Below are 21,269 nucleotides of genomic sequence, written 5' to 3' on the forward strand. Positions count from 1 at the left end.
ATTTTAAAACTATTTTCGGACGCGTTTATAAGTTTAGAGTCTGGTTCGTGAGAACCTCTTTTGGTTAAGAAATCCAGGTTAAAATACTTTTCAACTTAGTCAAGATACTATATTTCTTAAAAATAGGTTTACTACTCTAACGCAATGCGCGCCTTTTTATAGGTGACAATAAGAGGGTTTGATTAGGGAGTACAACTCGGTTCTGAATACGCGAAAGCGACAATTCCTGTTAAATTGGTTCTTTTCAAAGTAGGAAACACTGCCCATAAGTAGTTCTATTAGCAAGTACTTGGATTATTAATTGATTATGTGAATTACATTCGAGTCTGTCTTTATTAATTGAACTTTATTCAATACTTTACTTTTCATTGCACACTCTAAAAGCCCCTAATTTGATTACCTTAGATAAACACCATAACAATAGATAACGATAGATTGACACTTGGTCTCTGTGGATTCGACAATCTTTTATATTACTCTGACGCGTTCATATACTTGCGAAAAGCACGCATCAACAAGTTCTCTCCTCAACTTAGCAATTTGTACCTCTGCGTCATTCAAAATAGAAGGAAGCATAAGGACCTTAACATGATCTTATTCTTACCCATCATCTGATAAAATAGCTTCGAAAGAGTCAAATGAAGAATCCCCCTCCTAAAGGGAATGCACTGATGCCTTTTTTCTTCCAATGTCTTTATGAAAATTACCAAAAAATCAAACAAGTAAAGTGGCATGGGAAAAAAACATCGTATTATATATTTCAAAGTATAAATAATGACCAATGATTACATTCCTTAAAGCACTTTAATTGTAATACTACTTAAGCATTGTTAAATTCCAAGTCCTCGGGATGAATTCTTTGGCAAGAGTCTCCAAGCCGTAAACACCATTTGATGTGTTTGTCTTTACTCGATATAAACCTTCCCAATTCGCAACGTGTTTTCCTTCCTTGAAGTTCTTTAAGCAGATATATAAGTTTTATGGAAACAAATACTTCGAATTGTCCTCCCTGTTGGACTCCTTAAGAGGATACAAAAGTTTGATGTGTGCATCTTTGAATTCGATACTGGCACACTCACACAATTTTTTTTCTATGGAAATGTTCAAAGGAGTATAAGAAGAACCTCTCGACCGGGACCCATTCTCCCTGTCATCTCTCCGACGATTAACATATTTCTCAAAACATTTAGGTTTAATTAGTCACGAGGTCCCTTAATTTAATTTAAGGTTTCACTTTTATCCCTTATTTAATAAACATTACATTTTAGTCTCTCAAAAGCTATTTTGTTAGTCAACTTGGTCATTTATATTGACTTTTAACTTTAAATATACTATGTGAGATAAACATTATTTAATAAACATTATTGAGTGTCCATCTTAGACTTTATTAATTTTTTAAAAATATTAATCATTTGATCATTTTAACAAATTTTACACCTTTAGATCTTAATGGTCTATTGGTTGTAACATTACACCATCAACACCTAATACTTTTTATATGTCTTCATCTTCCTCCCCCTTCTTCTTCATCACCATCTTCATTCATCTTAAATAAAATTTCAATTTTTTTTGAGAAAAAAATATTTTTCACTTTTGAATATCTTGTTAAAATTTTAACAACCAAACAAATATATCCACAACAAAAATAAACAAAACTTGACACATTAATATTATTTATCCTTAAATCCCCAACATTCAAACAACAATAAAATTCACACAAAAAATCAACTTCTACTATTCACTATTATGTTAGCAACCTTAACATTAGTTGACTTGGGCTGACACAAGCATCAAGATACAAGTTGCTTAAGACCTCTGCCCTCAACCTATTGAACTTCAAAAATCAGATACTCTCTCCATTACCAATCATATATTTTATGGTGTTATGGAACTACTTAAGCTCTTCCATTTGTGAAGAACCAACAAACCTCAAATCCTTCCACCATAAAGAATCCTTCCTAACATTTCCACCCCGTTCAAGATCTTAGACTTGATATTCCCATATCTAAATGAAAGCAAACTAAAATAATCATTATCATTATGATAACTAATTAATTAAAAGAATTGGAAAAAACCTAGACTAAAAAAAACCCCAAAATTTAATTTATAGAAAATAAAAAAGTCTAATATCAAAATTAGAAGGGTCAAAAAAATCCTAAATGAGAAAGCCCCAACAATTAGGCCCCCTGTTCGACCCAATTTTTTTAGGCCTCTTACTAAATCAATAATTTTTGGGCCCCTTATTTTTAAGCCCCATCTTATTTTTGGTTTTTAAGGGGCTTAAGTGAGGGGCTCAAAATATAATTTATTTGAAACAAAATATTTTATTTTTTAAAATATATATTTGAAAAATAATAAAAAAATTACAAAATTAATTTTTTTTTCTGAAAAAAAAAGAAAATTATTTTCAAAAATTAGAAAAAAAGTTGATTTTTTCAAGAAAAACATTATTTTTTTTTCAAAAAAAAAAATAACATAGTCGATTTTTTAAAAATATTTAAATTTTTGATTTTTTCTGAAAAATTGATATTTTTGGAATTTTTTTTTTCAAAAATAGAAAAAAAATATTTATTTTGAAAATACAAAAAAAAACTGATTTCTTTTTAAAATGATAAAAGCGATTTGTTTTATAAATTTTTTTTTTCAAAAAAAAAAATCGATTTTTTTCAAAAATAAAAAAATCAATTTTTTTCAACAAAAAAATCGATTTTTTTCCGAAACATTAAATGTCATTTTTTTATAAATAAAAGAGGTCGATATTTTCAAAAATAATAAAAAAATGTGATTTTTTATAAAAAAATGGCTTTTTTCGAAAATAAAAAAAAACTGACTTTTTCTGAAAATAAAAAAAAAACAATTTTTTACGGAAAAATAAAATCGATTTTTTTTAATAAAAAAATTTAGTTTTATTTGAAACAAAATCGATTTTTTATAAAATTAAAAAAGTCGATTTTTTTTTTTTTAAAAAAAATTCATGAAAATATAAAGATACTAATTTTTTCTTTAAAAAATCAATTTTAAAAAATGATAGGCATTAAGGCTTCAATTAAATTTTATGGGAATTTAGTTTAATTTAGGGGACCGATATATTTTAGGACTCATTTAATTTTAAAATTTTGGACTCCTATACACCCCTACTCAAAATTTAACCTCATACATAAAACCTAGAATTAGAAAAACCACTTAGATCATTGGACGATTACCACCGTCGTTCTTTGGAAGACAGTCCGCGTCGACGATCAATGGAACTCAAGAGAAGTAAAATAATGGAAGAAGCTGAGTATTCATATTTACCAGATGAATGCTGGGAATGTGTGTTCGAATTTCTCAACCACGGCGGCGACGGTGACGACTACGACCATAAACGTAACTTGAAGTCTATCCCCGCCGTCTGTAAGCAGTGGTTCACCATCACCAACCGTATCCGATCATCTCTCACTATATATGATCCAACAGCCCCCTTCTTATCCCGCCTCTTCCATAGATTCACAAACCTTACCTCCCTCGACCTCACTCACTTCCACGGTGACCTCGATTCACTTCTCCTTCAAATCTCTCTTTTCCCATTGAAACTCACATCACTCAATATCTCTCACAAACCTACCATTCCCGCTAATGGCTTAAGAGCTTTCTCTAAAAACTTTACAACTTTAACCTCTCTCATTTGCTCCCATATATCTTCTTTCAGTTGCACTCACTTGTTCCTCATCGCTGAATGTTTCCCTTTAATAGAAGAACTCGACCTCCATCTTATTCATCCTATCGCTGGTGAAACTATCCGTAGCTTTCTCGATGGGTTTGAGGCGCTTTCATCATCACTTTTGAAACTCCGCAAGCTTGATCTCACTGGCCACTTTTATATGAATGACAAATCAATTATGCAGTTGTTTAAGAACTGCAAGCATCTTGAAGAGGTTAGTGTGCTTCATTGTTTTAAAATAACCAGAGCAGGTGTTGTTTCTGCCCTCGGTGAGAAACCAACAAAATTGAGGTATTTGTGCCTTCCTCTGTTCCTTATTCCACGGGTCATTGACTCCTTGATGAATTTCAAGAATTTAACTTATATTGATTTGTCATATTCCTCTGATTCTATTTCGGATGAAATACTTACCTCTATTGCAATGGAAGGTCTTCCTTTAAAGACTTTTATTATGGCATCTGGCCATGGCTATAGTTATGCCGGAATATTTTCTTTGTTATCCAAGTGTCAATCTATCCAACATTTGGAACTTGATTATATCTTGTTTTTGAATGATAATCATGTTATGGAGCTGTCTTCTCATCTTGTTGGTTTGTTGTCGCTAAGGTTGAGTAGATGTTTTATGGTCACTTATTCAGCTTTGTTTTCATTGGTTATGAATTGTCCTTCACTCAGTGACATCAAAATGGAAGACATTGGGGGTAAGAGTGTAATGAATTATGATTCTTTGATGGAATTTGGAGTATACCCTCAATTAAAGTCTCTCTATTTGCGTTACAATTCATGGTTAAGTGATGAAAGCATCACAATGATTGTTTCTCATTTCCCCAATTTGCACTTGCTTGATTTGAAATCTTGCAAAAACATATCTCAACAAGGTATTATTCAAGTTTTAAAGAGATGTCATAAGATAAGTCATTTGAATTTATCATTATGTAACTTAAGTTCGGGAGTGAAGCTATCTGAAATGAACTTTGAAGTTCCCAAGTTGAAGATGCTAAACTTGTCATTTTCAGAAGTTGATGATGCTACACTCTATGTGATCTCAAAAAATTGTCCTCGGCTTTTGCAATTGTTATTAAATGGTTGTCTTGGATGCACAGAGAAGGGAGTGAAATATGTGCTGGAAAACTGCACACAACTCAGAGAGATAGATTTGGGAAACTGTTTGAATGTGCATATTAATGTTGCAGCCTCAGTCCTATTTTCAAGTCCATCATTGAGAAAGATAACTGTCCCACCTCATTTTCGTTTCAGTGAAAGTGAGAGGAAACTCTTGTTGCGTCGAGGATGCATTGTTTGCCCCAGTTTTAGACTTTGAAATGTAAGATGTCTTTCTTTTCATATTTACTTTTCTGTTCTGGAATGAGCCACACTTCAATACGAAATTGTTCTATTTATTTATTTATGCTTTTATATGCGTATTTGCTCTTCAATTTGTGCCTGATAATTGCTTATATATTTGTGAAAGTTTTCATATTTTGTATTAGGCACAATAGAGGGCCCGAAATCTATTATTTTAATTCAATTTGTTTTAAATTGTATTTCTTTTCTTGGCGTTGCCTTAAATTATGTCACTTGATAATATTCTTGTGTCGTATTTATTTCAACTCTCATTGCCAACATTACATACTTTAGTTTTGTGGTTTATACAAGTGTCGGACACCATGTGTTGGACACCGCGACACACCTACTCCTAGAGGTGACCATGCTTCATAGATCATACTAGTTGCATTCTATTTGAATATTTCTGATGGAAGGGTGTTTGTTTACATTCTATATTGGCTTCATAACTTTGTGCTTCAAATGGCTTTCATTTGTGTTTTATTTACATTTTTTTCCTGGACCATGTTGTTAGATTATTGTAAAAATCACATATCTCCGTCTAGTGTGTGATAATAATGAACTTTCTTTGGCCTCATACAGCGAATGGGGCTGGCCGAAGTAGTAAATGTTAGTGTCTTTCAATCGGTGTGGAGCACATTGAGGAAGCAATGCAAAATATTTTGGATGGTACAGAGATGGTGTGGTATTTTCTGTTCTGCAACATTATGCTGATCATGCTGAAAAATGAGTGATATGGTTAAAGATAAAGACTCATGATATTGAGATTGTGTTTAAGAGTTATTTATATTGGCACTAGAAACATGAAATCATTTTGTGCTCTGTGATTTGATTAAGAATATTATTTCTACAATTGTATTGTAGTAGTAGGTTGTCTGTCATAAACTCACCTTGTTTTCATGTCACTGAAATTTTATTCTATTTATCTCAACTTCTGCTATCCATATCAACTCACCATATTTATTTACATTAGAATTTTCACAAAATACATGCCAACAGAGATAATTATATAATTTGTACTAATCTAAGGTAGATGATATAAAGCATCGATACAACTTTTGCAATGAATCCGAAATTAGAACGAGTTGATTCTGAATTAAATTTTCTATCTAAAGCAACTCTTTAAATAAATAAAAGTGATTATTTTCGAAAAGAGATTTTGCATTTGAATATGTAAAACCGGATAGTTAGATTACAAAGACAAAATCTAGTATCAGTCACGCCAAAGCGGACATTACCTTCAACTTAATCCTTTTTCTATAAGAAAATATTGTTTCATTATAAATATAAATAACAACGCTGTGGGCACAAACGGTCGACGAGAACTCTCGTTCTCATTGCCTTAGATAAACATAGTGATATTAGAGAACAATAATGGTCGATTGGTCTTTGTGGGATTGATAATATTTTATACTAAATGCGTTAAAATCATGCACTTGCATCTTGTGCATTAAGTGTATGATTTTATTTTTAAAAAAGATTATTATGATAGTACATGATGAATTGCATCATTGTATTTTTTATATAAAAAAATGCCAAAACTTACTGTCTAGGATGAATAAGAAAGTGTATATTTGTAATCTGCTACGAAGATGAATCTCTAGATCCATTTATGCAATGTTTTAAAAATCGGGCCGGAATTGAACCGGTGAAATTTGTGGTTTAAAGTTTAATTGGTTTAACCGGTTAAATCTACGGTCGAACCGTTTATTGAATAAACTAATAATATGAAACTAAATTTCATAGATATGTCACACATAATCATACGTTCACAACTTAATAAAATAAATATTTCAAAAATCTATTACAAAGTTAATAGAACAATATCAATAATACATATAATAACATAGCATATTTCTACACTTCATTTCAACCTTCATTTTGACCAAATTAAAGAATTACAATAAAAAAAAAGTTAAACTAATTCAAACCAAAATTAAAATAATAGAATATAATAACTAAAATAAAGTTCAAATAATTAAGAATACATAAATAAAATAAGATAGAATACAAAAATTAAATAATACAATATACTTTATTAAACAAAAAAAAAATTTGAGTTGAACTACGACAAACAAGTCTTAATTGATAACAAATAATATTGATTTGAACGACAATCAATATTGAGTTGGATATCGTGATTATGTTTAAAAGAGACAACGTGATGATGATGGAGTTTGGTTGAAAGAAAAACTATAATGGAGTTGTTGGTGCAAAGGTAGAATGAATGGAAATATTCTATTAAGAATGACGGCTACAAAACATGATAAAAGCTACAATGATTGTCACCCTATTTATAAGCTAAAACTAGGGTTACTAGAATATGATAAAATACTAAAATACCCTCTAACAAACTTAGGGGCTAAGAAAATAGTACAACTAATAAATATGAATTACTTCTAATACCATCCCTTAATTCATATTCCATCAAAACTTGTAACACCAATTCCATCCCTTAATCTGAGAAATTGATCAGTCTTGATAGCTTTCGTCAGAACATCTGCCAACTGTTTCTGAGTGCTGCAGTGTACAACTTCTAACACTCCCCTCTGAACTTGATGTCTCAGAAAATGATACTTGGTCTCAATGTGCTTGCTTCTCCCATGCAACACTAGGTTTCTGGCAAGATTGATTGCAGACTTGTTGTCAATCATCAGCTTCAGAGGTTTGTTTACTTTAATCTTCAGATCCTGCAATAGATTCAGAATCCACACAGCTTGGCATGCAGTAACAGCACCTGCAATGTATTCAGCTTCACAAGTTGACAACGCCACAACAGGTTGCTTCTTGGAACACCAAGAAATTGGACCTCCCAGAAATTTGAATAAGTACCCAGACGTACTTCTTCTGTCAACTCTGTCTCCACACCAATCAGAATCTGAACAACTCAGAAGTTCTGACTCATCCTTTCTTCCAGAAGGAAATAATACTCCATACTTCAGAGTTCCCTTGATATACCTCAGAATCCTGACAGCAGCTTGGTAATGGGACCACTTAGGTTTACTCATGAACCTACTAACCATCCCAACTGAATAGCAAATATCAGGTCTGGTATTGCACAAATACCTCAGAGAACCAACCAACTATTTGAAGGTTGTAGCGTCCACATCCTTTCCATCAGAGTCAGAATCCAGTTTCTGATTTGTATCAGAAGGTGTGACAGCAATCTTACAACTCTTCAGTTCAAATCTCTTCAGAAGTTCTAATTCATACTTGAGCTGATGCAAAATAATACCTTTCTCAGAGTATCTGAACTCCATCCCTAGAAAGTATGTCATTTTGCCTAGATCAGTCATTTCGAATTCATTCATCAGAACTTTCTTGAACTTGGCTATCTCCTGTTCAGAACTTCCAGTCAGCAGTATATCATCAACATATAAACATACCAGAGTCATATTTCCTTCAGAAGTATGCTGAACATAGACACCGTACTCCATCTCACATTTCTGAAAGCCTTGCTTCTTGAAAAATGAATCAATCTTCTGATTCCAAGCTCTGGGCGCTTGTTTCAATCCATATAGAGCTTTGTATAATCTGTACACCATCCCTTCCTGATTCTTTTTCACAAATCCAAGAGGTTGTGACACGTAAACTTCTTCTTCTAATGGACCGTTCAAAAATGCAGATTTTACATCTAAATGCATCAGAGGCCAATTCCTGTTAGCAGCTATTGCAATCACCATTCTGATTGTTTCATGTCTTGCTACAGGTGCAAACACTTCAGAGTAATCCAGCCCAGGTTTCTGTAGAAATCCTCTGGCTACCAACCTTGCTTTATGTTTGCCAATTGAACCATCTGACTTTAACTTCTGCTTGAAAACCCATCTGACGCTGATGGCTTTCTTGTCTTTTGGAAGTTCTGTCAGCTTCCAAGTCTTGTTTCTCTATATCATCAAGTTCTTCTTTCATGGCCTTCAGCCAGAGCTTCTGCTTAAGAGCCTCTTCTGTACTTATGGGTTCAGAGTCTACTAACATGGCACACTGAATAACTTCTCCTTCAGAGTCTACTTCAGTGTCTTGCAGCATGTCAAATTCTGCATATCTTCTGGGGATGTTTCTGATTCTTTGTGGTCTCTGAACTTGTTCAGAGTCTTGAGCTTCAGAGTTTCTAACTTCAGATGGTTGACTTCCTCCAGAGCTTTGACCATCTTCAGGGGCTGGCATATTTCCAGAGTCTGAATTGCCACTAGAATCTGGATTACCATCAGAGTCTGGGTCATCAGAGTCTGGATCATCAGAGTCTGGATCATCAGAGTCACCTTCATCTTCTGAGTCTTCTCCAGAGTCAGAATCACTATCAGAATCAAAATCAACGTCAGAGTTTACTCCAACTTCAGAAATTCTTAACTTTGACCTTTCTTCAGAAGTTCTAACATTAGAATCAGATTGAGACTTATCCCAATTCCAAATTTCTGATTCCTTCACAATCACATCTCTGCTGAATTCAATTTTGTTGGTTTCTGGACAATAGAGCTTGTATGCACCTGTACTGTGGTACCCTATCAGAATCATCACTTTGCTTTTATCATCCAGCTTCTGTCTTCTGGCTTCTGGAACATGTTTATAGCAAACAGAACCAAACACCTTCAGATGACTAACACTTTGCTTATCTCCAGTCCACTTCTGTATTGGAACTATTTCCTTCAACTTCTTCGTAGGACATCGGTTGAATACATACGTTGCAGTGGCAACAGCTTGTCCCCAGAGCTTCTGAGGAAGCTTCTTCTCCTTTAGCATGCTTCTCACCATATCAAGCAAAGTGCGGTTTCTTCTTTCAGCAAGACCATTGTGTTGAGGGGTATAAGGAGCAGTAACCTCATGCTCAATTCCATTCTCCTCACAGAACTTCTGGAACTCTTTGGAGTTATACTCACCTCCACCGTCAGTTCTAAGAATCTTCAACTTCTGACCACTCTGATTCTCAGCCTTCATTCTGAACTTCTTGAATTCATCAAACACCTCGTGTTTAAACTTAATAAGGGATACCCATGTCATTCTTGTGAATTCATCAACAAATAACACAAAGTATTTATTCCCTCCAATCGATGCTACTGGAAATGGACCACACACATCAGAATGTACAACTCCCAAGGCATGTTTTGCTCTTGGAGCAGTTTCTGACGCAAATGGCAATCGTGGTTGTTTTCCTTCCATGCAAACTTTGCATGACTTTTCAGGCTTCTTAATTGCAGGAATTCCATGTATCAACTTCTTTGAATTCAGATGTTTTAAGCTTCTGAAATTCAAATGACCAAATCTTCTGTGCCACAACTCACTCTCCTTCTCAGCACTTGTTGCACTAAGACATTCTGAGTCTGCAGTTCTGACATTCACCTTGAATGTTCTATTCCTTCCCTGTTCTGACTCCATAATCAACTTCTGATTGCAGTCATACAGCTTCAGAAGATTGTCCTTCATGGTAACTGAAAAACCTTTCTCAATTAATTGTCCCACACTCATCAGATTGCTTCTGATGCCAGGTACATACCACACGTTCTGAATCAATGCTGTTTTCCCATTGTTCAGAATCACTCTGACATTTCCCATACCTTCTGCATTAAGATATTTGTCATCAGCACATCTGATCTTTGTCCTCTTTTCAGAGTCAAAGTCAACCAGCCATTTCTTGTTTCCAGTAAGATGATTTGAACAGCCAGTGTCCATATATCACCAGTCTATCAGATCCATATCATCAGATTCAGAGGCCATCAATAGCACAGATTCGTCATCAGAACTTCTGGCTATATTTGCTTCTTCTGATTTTCTCTCCTTGTTTGACCAACAGTCTCTAGCAAAGTGACCAAACTTCTTACAACAGTAACATTGGATCTTCTTCTTGTCATACTTCTCTTTTCCCTTCTGAGCATTCTTTTGTCTATCAGAGGTTGAGCTTTCTGACTTCTGACCACCATCAGATCTTCTCCTGGCTTCTGACTGCTTCTGATACCTCATACCAGAAGTTGCTTTCAGAGCCTGCTGCTCTACTTCCCTTTCAAAAGTTCTCTCAGTCAAATGCAACTCTTGTGCTTCTAGACTGCTCTGCAGCTTTTCAATTCTCATGGTGCTCAGATCTTTGGAATGTTCTATTGCTACCACAATGTAATCAAATTGACAGGTAAGGGATCTCAATACCTTCTCCATGATTGTTTCTTCAGAAAGAGTTTCTCCACACGCTTTCATCTCATTAGTGATCAGAATCACTCTGGAGATGTATTCAGAAACTTTCTCATTATTCTTCATGTTGAGATTCTCATATTGCTTTCTCAAGGACTGAAGCTTCACCTTCTTCACTGATGCGTCACCACCATAACATCTAACCAGTGTGTCCCACACAACCTTTGCTGTCGTTGAATCTGCAATCTTCTCAAACACATTTACATCAACACATTGATGAATGAAGAACAATGCTTTCTGATCCTTCTTCCTTACTTCCTTCTGCGCGTTTTTCTGTTCATCCGTCGCATCTGCTGCTACCGGAACATAACCATCAGTGACAAGATCTAGAACATCTTGAGCACCGAACAGTACACGCATTTGGATCATCCAACGATTCCAGTTTTTACCGTCAAATACTGGAAGTTTGGTGTTCATGTTGCCGTTTCCGTTCATCTTTCTACCTTGCACAGTACACTCAGATTTCTCACAGTGTTTCCCAACCCACAGAATTAAAAATTCTGATCAGATTTTGTTCAAGATTCAACACGAATCTAAGAATCAAAATCAAACACACAAGACCTCACGTTCACTCGTGTTTCCCGTGTTTCCCAATGAATCCGAACCGGAGCTCTAGATACCAATTGTTGGTGCAAAGGTAGAATGAATGGAAATATTCTATTAAGAATGACAGCTACAAAACATGATAAAAGTTACAATGATTGTCACCCTATTTATAAGCTAAAACTAGGGTTACTAGAATAGGATAAAATACTAAAATACCCTCTAACAAACTTAGGGGCTAAGAAAATAGTACAGCTAATAAATATGAATTACTTCTAATAGGAGTGACAAAATTTAGAAGTTTGTATGATTGTACAAAAAATATGGAATTATTTTTTGTGATTGGGGAATGTATGTTAAGTTTTGATATTAACATATTAAAATTTTAAAAATAACTAAAAAAATGGTTGATTTTATGCATATTTTTTGAACCTAACGGTTTTACAAAATCGGCTCTGGTTCTTTGGTTCGAATGATTTTGGACGGTTCAATCTGGTTTTTCCGGTTTTAATCCACTAATAGTTTTGAAAGGTTGATCCAACTGGATTCATCTCCAGTTCCCGATCCAACCGATTGAACCGTCCGGTTCAGTCCGATTTTAAAACACCGCATTTATGTCAAAATGAGGGTGTCGCAGTTAGGAATGCATGTGATGCATATATAATGAATATGGAAGTGCATCTCCGTTAGACAAAAAGTGAGGTGTGACTTTATTTACTCATGTGTTTGATATGAAATTAATGTGTTTGAAAATACACTTTAAAATTTGTAGGAGTATTTTTAGATTTTCTTAGAGTGTTTTTCCATTACTTAGGTGGGAGAAACAATTCCCTTTTTATTAGGTTTAAAATACTTGACCCAATAGAAAGCCAACCCAAAACAACTCTTAGAAGTCCTAAACTTAACACATATCCTTCTTCCCCCACCCACACCTCTCATTCTTTCGGAACATGTATGAACTCTTTCGAAAATGCATTTTGATATCAGTCTGTGTTTATTTTTTCAGCTCTGTTTACATAATTAGAATTTTTTTACTGTTGTATGGTAATTTTTTTCATTAGATATTGTGCACCCCGATATTTCCCCCAAACATGTTGTGTCTCAGAATGTCAAAGGTGTTGTTGTGAAGACGGTAGATGTTGACAACCAATTTAAAAATGAGCTAAAGTTTAAATTTTGTGATCACATGCTTCAATGGATTTGTAAGGAGACCTCCAAACTAGGATTTGGTGTAGTAATCAGAAGGTCCGATAATGGTTCGGAGAGAAGATATGCGTTTGTGAGAATGACATGCAAAAGAAGTGGGAAATATATACCTCCTCTACGAAAATTTTAAACGAGATGACATTGGTTCAAGAAAATGCGATTGTCTATGTAAGTTGCATGGTTATGTTTTAGCAAACAATAACTATATATTTAATGTTATACATGGTTTGCATAACCATGATTTGTCTGAAAATTTAGCTGGTCATCGAATTGCATGTCGCCTCATGCCCGAAGAGAAGAAATGTGTTGCTGACATGACATCGAATATGGTTCAACCGAAAAATATACTTGCAACTTTGAAACATAAAAGACCGAGAAATATCTCAAATATCAAGCAAGTGTATAATAATATTGAATACCAAACTAACAAGGCGCTTAGGGGGGGGGGGGGGATAGAACTGAAACACAACAACTTTTGAAACTATTGGATGATAACAATTATGTGTCTATGTACCGAATGTGAGAGGATGAAGTTACCGTTAGAGATATATTTTGGATTCATTATGATTCCATCAAGTTGTTCAACACGTTTCCTACTGTGCTCATACTTGATTCAACGTACAAGACCAACAAGTATAGACTTCCATTATTGGAGATGATTGGTGTTACCTTTACTGAGAAGATCTATTCTGCCGGGTTTGCATTTCTAGAGAGCGAAAAATAGGAGAATGTTACTTGAGCCTTAGAAGTGTGTCAGACAATGTTGAAAGACCAAGAAGAGATGCCTAAAGTGATTGTTATCGACCACAATACCGCCTTGATGAATTCAGTTGCAAAGGTATTTACTACTTCTTACGCATTACTTTGTAGGTATAACATAACAAAGAATGTGAGAAGTCGGGTTAAACCCGCGGCAGGGATAAAACAAATAAAGGCCGAAGATGGAAAAATGGTGAAGGCGGGTGTAGTTGTGGAAAAAATAATGGATGCATGGAATCGTATAGTAAATTCTTCCACTAAAGAATTATATGTTGATTCAGTTATGCATTTCAGGAAAGTGTGAGAAAAATATCCCGACTTGTTGAAATATGTTGAAAGCACAATTCTTGACAAGGTGAAGAAGAAAATTATTTGTGCTTGGACCGATCAGGTTAGACACCTTGAAAATACAACAACTAAGTGAGTTGAGTATGCCCGTGCTACATTGAAGAATTGGTTGTAAAATTGTAAGTGTGATTTGTGTAGAGATTGGGACTCCTTAAATCGAATGATTCAGAATCAGCATAATGAGATACATACGTCATTTGATTGGAGCATCACAGTTTTAGAACACAGATTTAAAGACAACAATCTTTATTCTCAATTGGCTGACAACATATCTCGAGCGGATTTGAATTATATTTTTCATGAAGCTAAACAAACTAATAATGTAGGGTCCGATATCGCAAAGTGTGGATGCATAATTGTGAAAACATATGGTCTCCCATGTGCTTGTGTTATTGTAAAAAAGGTGAAACTTGATAGCCCGGTAAGAATAGATAAGGTTTACACTCACTGGAAGAGGCTTATGTTTGATGATGATGGTGTCATGAAAGACCGTAAATTGAATATCTCTATCTTGATCAAATGGTAAGTGATACAAGAGAGATTTTTGAAAGTCGATGATAACATGAAACTCCACATCAAAGAACAGTTGAGGAAGATTTCTTATCCGGAAACCAACGACTTGAAACCACCCTCTCATCTGGTGAAAATAAAAGGTTCTTTGAAGAAGCTCAAGCCTACATCGAGTGAAAATCCAATGATGTGGTTTCCTTTATATTTTGAATATTTTGACCAAAAAAAATCGGATTCACCAACTCCAAAATCTCAAAAAAGTGTTTTTAAAGGAGCTCACATTAGAAAACCTCCTCCTTCACCCCCTCCACCAAAGATTCCATTCATTGACGAGATGCTGGTTTTTATGCACAAATACATCAAGCGAATCGTCAATGTTGAGGGAGACGATAATTATGGTTATGAAGCTATTTCGGCTTTACTCGGTAAATGAGAAGATAACCATACACTTGTCTGAAATTAACTTATCAAAGAGTTGATGACTCATAAAGAATCATACACGGCTATACGGAAAGAAAGAAATTTTTGATGCAATTTTTGAGTCTCTTGTTCCTTGCCTTAGTGCACCGACACCGGAGGCAAAATGAATGTGCTTCCCTGAAATGGGTCAGCTTATATCATGTGTGTATGATAAAGTGTGTGCTGATCTTACACGATAAGATTTTTCAGAAACATTTTTCCCAATGCGTATCGCCCCACCTCAAAATCTAAATGATCATATTATGTGTATTAGGTGGATTTGAAAATCAATGTATTTTGTTCAAGTTTACTTGAAACCGGGATGCCTTTTACCTCTTACATCACCGGAGTGGACGACTCATTCAACAACAAAAGTTGAGACTTGGCCGAACCATTTTGTGGAAATGATGCAAGAGTTTGAGAAGTTGAGCAACATTGAAATATAATCAAATGCGCAAAAGTCAAAGGGGGTACCACCCATAGATTTAGTCGGCAACAAATGTTTCAATTCGTTTAATTTCCTGTTTAGCCGAACAAATAAGTGTATGTTGTGTCTCAATATTAAAGAAGTGTAATATATTCAATTTCTTTATATATTTTAATATATTTTATCTTTGCCAAAACATTTGTTCATTGGCCAAACAAAGTCATCATGTAGGTTTTGTTTTTAAAGGTTATATTTTTTGTCTGTTCAGGAGAGGTTCTAGAGATGTATCTCCAAAACAAGATGATAGGGTGCATAATCGAAGATATATTTCCAGAGTCAGTATGCTAGATTTTTTGAGGTCCATAATTGTCTATAACTTCTGTACATTAAGGTGCTATTGTTTTTTACTTCACACAAACTGAAAATGTCTAAAATATCACACACAAACATCATCTGATATATCACAAATGTCTCCTTCTCCAACGCGACACCCGAGACGAAAGTTTAAGCTCAACAAGTACACCTCTCTTGCAGATATGAAATACGAAGTCCATAACTTCCTACCTTACAGAGGCAGTCGAAAAATTATGAAACTCGAGTATCGTTCACCGTCGATTGACAACGGAGGAAAGATTCAGTTCAACAATTTGAGCTCAAGACAGATGCAGATGTAAGAGCTATGTGGAAAATATTTTCCCGTTTCAAAACTAAAGTTTCGCTCGTGTTGGAAGCGACGATTTCAAGATCGGTCGAAGATATTGTGAAGATGTTGAAGCATCCAACTGGATATTGAAGTGTAATGTTGCATTTTGTGTTGAAATCATCTATGTAATGTTGATTTTATGTTACGAATGAAATTTTTATTTAGTGAAATTACAAGTTTTTGATTTCTACCTCTATACTACTACACATAAGTTACAGAGATGCATCTACAGAAAGATTTTGGAGATGCATCTCCGGGTTAAAAAAGTCTAACTTTTAGGACGTTACTCATAATGACCTTAATTGTGTGTATTAGGTCCATCCGAAGATCCATATCCCGAATATAAATAACATTTTAATATTTTTGCGTGATGCATTAAAAGTAACATGTATCATGCATTAAAAAATGGTTCAAGGATTCCAGCGGTCGAAGACATTAGGCCAAATTCTCACAAACTATGAATAATTGGCTATGACCTTTTAGATAGCGGGTGAACCAATTTAACTGATGGAGTAACCTAAATCAGCGACTCTTGGCTACCAACACCATTGACACGATGCTACAGCTCCACCTTACCCCCAAATTCATCTTACACAACAACAACTTGGACGGAACCTCATGCCGACCCAAGAATTCATAACCTTATTTATGGTATAAAAGACACTCCCACCACAACATCAGGAGTCCACATTTCTAGAAGTAGGGGATTGAAGTGCAAGTTAGAGAGATGATTAACAATGGTATTATCCAACACAACTCTAGTGCTTTCTCTTCTCCGGTACTATTTGTTCGCAAGAAAGACATTACGTGGCATTTTTGCATTGACTACAGGGCTCTCAATGCTATGACAAGGCCATCATATATGTTATTTTAGCAAGTAGTTTTGCCCAAAAATTCTCAATGCTTTCTACATATGCACCAGAACTATGCGCCATAACTTCCACACTTAAGAAATTACAATACCTCAGTGGAAAATTGAAAGATGAGTTGCAGGGATTTATTAATCAGATCAATCAAGAACCCACGTCTCATAATCACTTTCAAGTTTTTAGGAGTTAGTACACTTCAATGGGCGAGCGACTTTGCATTTCTTCAACATCCCAATTTAATGAAGTGTTACTCTGAGGAATTCCACTCATCACCACTAGGAGGGAATAATAGCGTCTGTGACAGGGGAAGGGAGTTCTAGTTGACCATGCTCTTCTTTGGGCCATTTAAGCTAATCCAACAGATCAATGATGTGGTTTTCAAGTTGGAATTTCCTACTACTAGCCGCATAAGGTCCTGTGAACACAACATACAAGTTCTTCCGGGATTTTGGGAATGAAAGCTATGAAAGAGGTTGTACATCCTTTGAATGAAAGTCTCTAACAAATATGAATACATCTTCTTTGACCAACTTCTAACTATTCTTCAAGAACTCAAAGCTAAAGCCATCACAACTCCATACAACTTCTTTAATTTCCTTCTCTGAGAAAGGTTCTTCAAGCATACTTTTTTAAGTTTCAGATAAAGACTCAAAAACAAAACCATATAATGTAGGTCTATTCAGGCTATCTTCTTTAAACAAGTTCTCAAAATGCCTCCTCATTTCATCTTTGACCTCCTTCACTCATTTACTCTACCATATGGTGTAGTAAGCATGATTAACTCGTCTCTTTTAACTCTTTCTTTCTTAACTTTATCAAGAAAAAATTATTGTTCTAGTCTCCATCCTTTAACCATATCTGTCTTGATTTTTTCCTAAGAATTATTTCCCTGTACTCCAATTTTTTTACAAATCTCTTGAGTGTTTACTAGACTTTCTGACAACAAAACTCTATCTAGTCTTCTCATTGCATTTCCACCTCCATTATACCAAATGAATATACCACCATACCAAGTAACGTCTATCAAGTTCCTAAAATCCTCCATCTTACCTCCTCTGATCCCCCCAATTCCAATTCTTTCCGCCTTATAACTCGTTAAAGTTTTCACCCATGCACCAATCACCCCCGATACTCTTTCTTTTCATTTTTATCAAATATATTCGTACCTTTCTTCTTTTCTTAGCACTACAAGGAGCATAAATATCTACAAAGTTTCTAAACTATACTTTAGATCCAATAGATTTGTTCTCCACATTATCACCATACCTCACGCAACCCCATTAGACCCATTAAAGTTCCACTCCACCTCCTTGTTACCCGCCAGTTGAATGCTAAAATGCTATCAATACAACCTAATTTGGTTTCTTGATGAAAGCAAAGATCAACCTTACCTGATCGAATAAGAAATTTGATCCTCTTCCTTTTGGTGCTACTGTCTCCTCCTTTGACGTTATATGATAAAATACTCATTTGACCGTATGGTTTGCCTCCTCCTTTTTTGACTTCCAATTCACTCTCAATAGAATTAGTACAAATTATTTTAGATGAACAACCATAGTTCAATGCCCCTTTTTCTTAATTCTATCAGTGCATTTCTATTCAGGACTCCCCTTAAATATCAGACCCCTCTCACTTTCTCTCAATCACTAACCCTAGTGATTAATACAATAATCAGAATATTGAAGGTCGAATTATAACTAAACTAATAAATCATACTCTATGACTTTGGATATGAATGCAGACTCTAGAGTGGTGCACAAACAACAACATAAATAAAAGACTCAAAATAGAAACCTTAACACAAAGATATTCAATAATTTCACACACGTCAAATGTTAGGTTTGAGTCTCCTTAAATAACAATGTAACTTCAGAGCTTTTCTCCAATGAGCAATTGACTTGAGATCACGTCCAGATTTGTAGGAGATTTAATTAAGATTTATTTTTCAAAAGCCTCCATCAAAAATATATGATTTAAGTTTAAATTTAAATCTCCAATTAAATCTATTTTATTTTATCTACTAAACATATATAATTAACACATTGATAAAATATAACGAAAAATCTTGTTGCACACACCCAGAAAATACGCTTAGAACAACAACAATATTGGTCTGCTAACAAGGACCAAGTGTTGCACACATGCTGGAACATCGTGTCCCACATGTGTCTTTTCTTCACCAAAACATGTTGAATGCTCAATGTTTTTTTTTAAAATGCATCCAATCAAAAGGAATAACAATCTCCCCCTTTGAAAATTTTTGGCAAAACAATTCTTTCAAAAAAAACTTACAAGATGTGCATGAGTAAGTCTTACAAATTGAGCAACATAAGCAAAACACAAACAAAACAATCAAAGCAAACACCAAGAGCAGAAGTAACACAACTAAGGTGGTTGCCACATATTTAAAATAGAATCAAAATTCTCCCTAAGACAGGTACACAATCAATCAACATGCACACAATCAAAGTTAGTAGTTATTCAGGTTACCGCTACTCATGAAACATCATCATAAAGGTCAGTTCACACTAGCAGAGAGTGTGAGTGCAACTTCATTTCTATGTATTTTGTATGATGTCAAAACTAGGATACTTTAACATTAATGTATATTGGAAGATATCCTCTGATTCTCTATGTGCATCTTAGAATTAGGAAGCTACATTAATGTAACATTAATTATATACTTTAACATTAAGGCTTTTGTGAAAAACTGCATTATAGATTGACACATGCTATCTATAGGTTGACACATGTTGCCTACAAGTCGATTTATAGAAACATTTTCACTGCTACAGGTCGATACATGCATTATATAGGTCGACACGTATGCTTTAATATTAAAGCTTGTAGCTTCTATTTCATGTACTGACTCCTCGGGTCGACACATATGAAGCACATAGTTGTTACAGGTCGATCTATGACCTTGAACAGACCGACACATATTGTCTACAGGTCGACGCATAGATCTTACAGGTCGACCTATACGATAATTTTTTTGAAAAATTCATATTTTCTCCAAGTTATTTGCTTTCCTTTTTTGCCTCTATTCACCCATGCATATAAATACTTCATACATGCATCATTCTCTAGTAAGGTTTCTAAAGTGAGTAAAAACTACACGAATCTATGATTTCAAAGTATCTCATTATCTTCAATTCAATCTATGCATACACATAATCAAACTACACATAATCAATTTTTGATTGGATGTCATCTTGATTAGGATTGATAACATCCAATTAGGTTTGTTGTACCAAGAATATTGAGTTCAGATCTTTGAGGGGTTCAAATAAGAAAATCGAGGTGGGGTTTTCCTTCAAGATCTTTAGGTTTTGGAAAAGATTGTGCAATTCGGACCCGATCGAGTAAAAGCCTTGGGACTAGGTGTGTCGTGCAAGGGAGTAGCGTGAAATGATGAATCATGTTGATAAATCTTAGGTTTAACAAGTGCGCGCTTGGGATTAATTTAGCCGGGTGAAAGCCTTGAGACAAGTACGTCGTGCAAGGAAGTAACAATAATAGGTGAATTGAAGTGACATTGTTGGTGTCTTGATCATTCTTTGATCAACGGTTTTAGAGGTGCTAGAGTCAAGAACAAACTTAGGGTTTGTGGAATTTGACTTCTCATCTCTTGTATACATATATTTGCAAAGTAATATTTATTATATTAATATCTCAATTCGAATTCGAATTGAGGGCAGACGTACCCATAGCAAGGTCGATTGGGGAACTGCCTAAACAAATCCTTTTGTACTCTCTCCCCCCTCTCTCTCTCTTTTATTTTTCGGTTCGTAAATTGTTGATTACTTTGATCTCTTGATCAACATTATTTGGATAATATTTTTTGAATAATTGTGAATTTTTTGTTGTTGTAGTAATCACATACCTTTTGGTAGTGACTGAATTTCTAATAACTACAAACACTATACAAACATCTAAACTTTATTAATCGCACGCAAAATGTTCGACAAATTATTTCAACTAGTTTTTTGTGTGTTATTATCATTGGAGATAGACCGTTACTATAGTAGAGTATTCAATTTTGTTTTTGAAGTGTTGATAAATCAACTTGTGGATTATTATCATACCATTGGAACTCTTATGCATATCCGGGCTTTTTAATAGTAGGTTCGGTTAGACGATTTTGAATCTGGGAGATATTTGAAACTTGCTTCCGTGCCATAAATTTTTCTAAATAAAATTTTTGAATAAAATTTTAACTTGGGA

General features: G+C 34.7%; 1 protein-coding gene across 1 annotated transcript; it reads left to right on the forward strand.

Annotated features, from left to right (window-relative positions):
• Nucleotides 1-3,133: 3,133 nt before the first annotated feature.
• On the forward strand, nt 3,134-5,988 carry LOC127132417 (F-box/LRR-repeat protein 3). Its single transcript, XM_051061369.1, has 2 exons — nt 3,134-5,024; nt 5,627-5,988. Exon 1 carries the CDS (start codon nt 3,243-3,245, stop codon nt 5,019-5,021), a length of 1,779 nt encoding a protein of 592 aa, XP_050917326.1. The 5' UTR covers nt 3,134-3,242; the 3' UTR covers nt 5,022-5,024; nt 5,627-5,988.
• The last annotated feature ends 15,281 nt before the right edge of the window (nt 5,989-21,269 follow it).

The sequence above is a fragment of the Lathyrus oleraceus genome, chromosome 3 (assembly GCF_024323335.1).
Source record: "Lathyrus oleraceus cultivar Zhongwan6 chromosome 3, CAAS_Psat_ZW6_1.0, whole genome shotgun sequence".
NCBI lineage: Eukaryota > Viridiplantae > Streptophyta > Magnoliopsida > Fabales > Fabaceae > Lathyrus > Lathyrus oleraceus.

Bases quoted from the DNA above. Each gene is read 5' to 3' on its own strand.
- LOC127132417 (XM_051061369.1), top strand. From the start codon at position 3,243: ATGGAACTCAAGAGAAGTAAAATAATGGAAGAAGCTGAGTATTCATAT.